Source organism: Carassius carassius, chromosome 29 (genome assembly GCF_963082965.1).
Source record: "Carassius carassius chromosome 29, fCarCar2.1, whole genome shotgun sequence".
Classification (NCBI taxonomy): Eukaryota; Metazoa; Chordata; class Actinopteri; order Cypriniformes; family Cyprinidae; genus Carassius; species Carassius carassius.
In genome coordinates this window covers 22,307,762-22,313,993 of record NC_081783.1, presented here as the reverse complement: position 1 = coordinate 22,313,993, position 6,232 = coordinate 22,307,762, and the positions used below count along the sequence as shown (strand labels likewise).

The following is a 6,232-nucleotide window of genomic DNA, read 5'->3' as shown; positions in this document are numbered from 1 at the left end:
TCCGTCGCTTTGTAGACAAAGATGCCATCAGGCAAAGACTCGTCATACTTGTCAAGGACAACGGGCAGCCGCCGCTCTCGGCCACCGTGTCCATCATTCTGTCGGTGGTGGACTCTATGCCGGAGTCGCTGTCCGACTTCGGTGACCTCTCGCTCAGCCCCCAGCCCCCGTCTAACCTCGCGCTCTATTTAATCGTGTCACTGAGCACCGTCTCGCTCATCTTCCTCGTGGCCATCATCGTCCTGGCGGCCGTGAAGTGCTACAAAGACCGCGACTCCCTCAGCGGTTACGCGCTCTCCTCGCTCGGTGCCGCTTGCTGCAGTTTTGAAACGGAGCCGCCCGCCGAGGTGTTCAAAAAGTCTAATCTCAACCTGCAGATCTCCACCGGCGCCAAAGTGCCCACGAATTGCGTGGAGGTAAACAGCAATCCTGGAAATCTATCTCAAGCTTACTGCTACAAAGTGTGTTTGACGCCCGAATCTGCAAAGAGCGACTTTATGTTTCTCAAGCCTTGCAGTCCCGGCACACCGAGAAATAACGCAGCGAGAGGAGCGGATAACCTGGCGCTGAGCTCACAGAGCCGCTGCTCTTCCGTGAACAACGGAGCGACTACACCGAACGAGGTAAAACTGCATTCACCCTCTTTCTTAAACATCCACTTGCTTCATTCAGTTGGTCAGGCGATCTTTATTTTTGAGTCACTTTGGGGAAGGGTATCACTTGTGCACATAAGTGTGAAATATGTGTTTGAACAAAATGATTTGGCTATCGATTATCAATAAATGCACAAAAGAAAAACTGCAGGGCGCTAATTGTTTGACAATAAATATTAACTACCTCTGAGTCAATCAGTGACCTTGATTGAGAGTGAACTTGCGTCTATCGACAGCAGCATCTACCAGAGAAACCGAGGAGAAAGTGCGTCTTTAAGCACTGTCTCAAGTTCTTCTGTTTATGTGCGCATTCTATCTCTCTCTCTCTCTCTCTCTCTCTCTCTCTCTCTCTCTCTCTCTCTCTCTATATATATATATATATATATATATATATATATATATATATATATATAAATATCTTTAAAATGTTGCGAAACAAAACATTAAATGTTTTTATGCTTCTGTGTTGTTAATGTGGTCAGCTTAAAATATCAACGTGGTCTGTCTCTAACCTTCTAACCAGAAGCTTTTCAGTTATCTGCTATTGCATTTAGGCACAGACATTCTTTGTCAACTGTATATCAAGGGCGCGCACACACATACACAAGCTAATTATCCAGTGCACAATGGCACAAGGACGCGGACTGGTTTCTTCCATAATGGGGCTGGGGAAATGAAAGCATTAGGGAGCGAGCAGGAGCCGATGGAGACGTGTCGCGCCTGTAGATTCTGTCACTTTGCCCTCATAGAACGAGGGAGAAACTGTGTGTGTGTGTGTGTGTGTGTGTGTTTGTGTGCGCGCGTGTTCTGTTAGCATCCACTAGGTGGAAACGTCAGGCTGTAAAATGTAAACGTGCTCACTTCGGTTATCATTCAGTTGTCAGGGTGACCTGTTGGAGAGCCAGGTGTGACCTTGCCTTGGGTCAGTGAACTTCTTACAGCCGCTGAAGAATAAACTCGTCCACTGAGGGAACTGCAAACTCTAATGTTCATAAAATCTGTGGCCCTTAGGTCTCATATAGAATAGATATTAAGTCCTCTTTTATACCCCTGATTTACTTCACTGGCCAACACTATTTGGACAAATTCTGCCCTTAAGGGTATACAAAACCTCAAACAGATGTACAACTCTTGCGTGCAGTCAGGGCTACTTACAGGATTTCTTCTGGGAATATATTAAAACTGGATTTTTTTTTTTTGCATAAATTCACCAGAGCTGCAGCGGAAAATGCAAACGCAAGAGAGTTCTAAAATAAAACGAGAAATTAAATTAAACTGAATTCATCGGACAGTTAAATGGGTTTTCGAAATTAATTTCCTGCCCGCCGCGGTTTCCTTTGAAGATTAAAATCGTGTGTCGGTGTTCTAATTATCTACGGAATGTATTTTGAAGAACGGTTCTAATAATAAGCTTACATGGCGCTCTTCTTATAAAAGTTTCTAAGCGAATTAATAGAGCGTGGAATCCCTACATTCTCTCTCTTTGACATGGAATAAATAACACCCCCATTCTCCTCCTCCTCCACCCCCGCAGCATCTTTGAGGATGAAAGAGAAGACCCTGACACTAGTCATTGCTCAAGGCACCACAGCTACCAATGAAATGATGTGCGATTCACACTTTTGGCCACAAGGAGGCATACAAGAATCCTTTCATGCCTGAGGAGTATCATTCGGAGTGCCTGTGGATGTCTCCAGCATTTTGTTACTCTTAAAAGTTTCGAAAAAGATCGAAAAGATATATAAACATTTATCCTACATATTTGTTATAATCAGTTATTTTTTATTTTATTTATTCAATTATTATTGTTCTGTGTTGCAGTTGAAACAAGCAAACACTGACTGGGCCCTCATCAAAAATCAAACTTCCTCTCTGAAAAGGTAAAGCACATGTTTACTTGTCTCTAAATAAGGATAGACTATAGTCTACAGTATTAGACTATATAAATAGTCGACAGTGTTTCTGTAGTTTGAACAAAAGCACATGGTGCTAACAGTGCTATGGTCATGTGTTGAATTTCCAGGAAATGCATGCTAGTCATATGCATAAATTGAAATGCTTGAAGTCAAAACCTTAAAAAAGAAAAAAAAAAGTTTATAAATAGTACCTAGTTCCTTTTTAATGACAAAACCTGGCAGACAATTATCTTTCATGCATGAAATCTGGAGTATCAAAATATCTCCTTACATTATCTCAGATTGGCCTAATTTCCCATCATCTGTTTGCAGTTGCAACTCTATAAACATGGATGGCACTCTGATGCGTAAAGCCATGCAGGCCGAACCAGAGAATTATGTGGGTCAAATGGCTGCCGGACAGTACTGGACCTGGGGAACCCGCTCGAGAGGTACAACTATACTTTATGTCACATTATTTGATGCTGCTTATTTTATTTTATCAATATAATCAAATTATTAGTAGTAGTTATTATGAAATAATTGTTTTATTATTATTTATTTATTTTGCATTTAATACCCAATATGAAACAGTATTCAAATTATCTGACATATTTCTAAGTGAAACAGCATAATCAACAAAGAAAAAGTGTTGGAACGGGAATTACTAAAGGCATTGCTTTTTATGAAAGCCGAAAAAGCAAAAACCAGCACATAGCCATAATGTGGTTGTTTTGCATGTTTCATTCATTTTATCAGCCTGTTAAAATGATTTAAATTATAAATGTAAAAAAATGGGTGTTATTAGGCCCTACTACAGAAAATTACAGATTTTTAATATGTGATTAATGTTCAGATTCAAGGTCCAGACTTTGAATGTCTTTTATTTCTGTGCAATAGTGAGACATATATTAATTTGGCCTTGTTCAATTTGTGGGTAAATAAGACATTACTTGAAGAGACTTTCATTATTTGTTCGGCAACATAAATTATTCATCTCCGAATGTGTTTCAGTGTCAGTCAAAAATTCCAAATTCTGAAGATTTAAAAAATATATATTTTCAAAGTTGACTTTTATGCTCAGTAAAGCTGCATATATTTGATCATAAATACAGTAAAACAGTAATATTGTTATATTGTATTACAATTTGAAATAGCTATTTTCTTTTGGCATATATTTTAAAACATATTTTATTCCTGTGATGCAAAACTGAATTTTCAGCATCATTACTCCAGTCTTCAGTGTCACACGATCCTTCAGAAATCATTCTAATATGCTGATTTGCTGCTCAAGAAACATTTCTTATTATTATCAATGTTGAAAACAGTTGTGCTGCTTCATATTTCTGTAGTAACCAGATACCATTCAAATGTTTACTGTAAGCATAATAATAATAAAAATATTTTCATTTAGCAAAGACAAATTAAACTGACCAAGAGTGACAGTAAAGAAATGTACAATGTATAATATTGTAAAAGATTTATATTCAAACAAACGCTGTTCTTTTTAACTTCCTCTTCATCAAGGAATCCTGGAAAAAGTGTAATGATTCAGAAAATGCAGTTTTGCATCACAGAAATAAATAACATTTTGAAATATATTGCAATACGAAATAGTTATTTTAATTTGTAGCAATATTTCAAAATATAAAATATATAATTTTTACTGTATTTTGATCAGATAAATGCATCTTTGGTGAGCACAATTATTATTATTTTTTTTTTAAACATTTTTAATTATTAAAAAACAAACATTTTTAATTATTTATTCTAAAGTAGTTCTCTTCTTTCTCTCCCCTTTTTTTAACCCTTTCAGAGTACCGGATGCATTCTCCAGCCAGTAGTGTTTCTCAGAGGGCCTGGACTCCTCACTACACGCCCCAACACAACCCCACCCACCACCTGCAGCAGCAGCAGCCCACGGCACAGGTCCACTCACACCCCCCGCCAGACTACCAGCACAACGTCTACATCCCCGGCACACCGTCCGGCTTCTGCACCCTGCGGCCCAGCTACCGCAGTGAGCTCGATGTCCACAACTCATTCTCCACCTTCGGCAAGAAGCGTAGGTTCATCTCTCCTAGCAGCTACGACCCGCATGACGACACGGGGGCAGAGGTCATCAACAATGACTTATATAATGAATGAAATAAGACAAAAGGACCTATGTTGTGATGATGAACAAAAAGAGTGACTTATTACCAAAGCATAGCACTCATTATGTAGTCTCAGCCTCAGATGGCCCAACATAGTCCATTCATTGACCATCTGATGCATATTGCACATACAATGCAACTGCAAAACTGGATTTGCCATATTTTGCCTGGATCGTGGCTTCAAATCTTTGAAAGCTATTCAGGAGCGTAACTGTTTTCTCTCTTTGAACGTGGTTAGCAGGACAGAAGTTCTTATCACAAAGTCTGAAAATGCCTCACTTTTTTTCTGATTTCTGATTTTTCTGATTTAACAGTTTTGCAGAGATTATAGAGTGTAACAGTGCTTGACCACTTTCTCAGTGGACTCGGTTCCAAAAGTATTTTTCCCATTAGGATAAAAAAGAAACAAAAAAGAAAAAGAGTCTTCATTAAAAAGTTTTAAGCCATAAACCAACCAACCAACCAGTTATAAATTTAATCACAACATTATAAACTTAGATTAGAAGCCAAAAAGTATTTAAAGATTTAAAAAAATGTATGAACTTTATGAACTTTAATGAGGGTATATGAACAAAAAAAATCAATAAAGTGTTTGGAATTACATAATCAAAATAAAAATGAGGGAAAATCATAAAACTATTAATTTAATGTTAAATTACATTTAATTACATTTAAAGATTTCTCTGCATAATCATGTTTTTTTTCACGTGGAATTATGATGTTAAACACAAATACTTGAAATAACGCAAACTAATAGCTTCAACAAAAGCATTTAACGTCAATTAACAAGCCTGTCATTCACAATAGGTCTGTCTTTAAAGATTTATCAGTGATTGTTATTTTCCCCTATGGAGATAATGAATGGAGCTTTTACTTCTGGAACCGACTGTTGCACTCTATTTTCAGATAAAACCACGACTAAATGGCATTCTTTGCTTTAAATGTGAATCAGGCAGAATGAGCAGCAAACCTACTTTATGCTGCAAGTCTGAGACTACTTGACATGTTACAAGCATGGAAGCAAGCCTTTATGATGTCACAGTGCCGCTATGCTGTGATGGTTCTGTCTGTCACCTCTCACACTCACTCAAACATGCACTTTCACTCATATACAGTAGTGTGTGTTTGTGGTACATCATTGTGGCCTGCTCATAGGACATACTGTCTGTCCTGTCATTGGAGCCTATTGTACTTAACTACTGAGGTTCTGTTCCCTTGGATAGGAGTGACAGGAGTTTTTTATGATCCCAGTGAAGCTAAGAAAATTGCTGGTCCAGTTATATTATATCTATTATATCACCATGATCTGTACTATTATTATTTGTAACTGCGTCTGCTTGGTTAGTTTGACCACACCGGGCCTAAAGGGCAAAAGTCATTAACACTTGAGAAGCAGTGAAAGGCCAGGCCTGAGATTTAATACAGTACTGAATATCATTATTATTTTTATATTTTACTACTGTTCTTACTTTGACAATCATTTCAGCCAAAATGTGATTATTACCCGTCTTTTGCACACCATGTGAGC

General features: G+C 38.0%; 1 protein-coding gene across 2 annotated transcripts in view; it reads left to right on the top strand.

Annotated features, from left to right (window-relative positions):
* The window catches only part of LOC132109902 (protocadherin beta-15-like), a 7,716-nt gene extending 2,115 nt beyond the window's left edge, over positions 1-5,601 (top strand). For both annotated transcript variants that reach the window (XM_059516352.1, XM_059516351.1), the window contains 4 exons: positions 1-623; positions 2,475-2,533; positions 2,882-3,000; positions 4,365-5,601. The exon at positions 1-623 is cut by the window's left edge. In XM_059516352.1, coding sequence (XP_059372335.1) covers positions 1-623; positions 2,475-2,533; positions 2,882-3,000; positions 4,365-4,696 — 1,133 coding nt within the window. In that variant the 3' untranslated portion in view covers positions 4,697-5,601. The remainder of the gene's footprint in view (positions 624-2,474; positions 2,534-2,881; positions 3,001-4,364) is intronic.
* Positions 5,602-6,232: the final 631 nt, after the last annotated feature.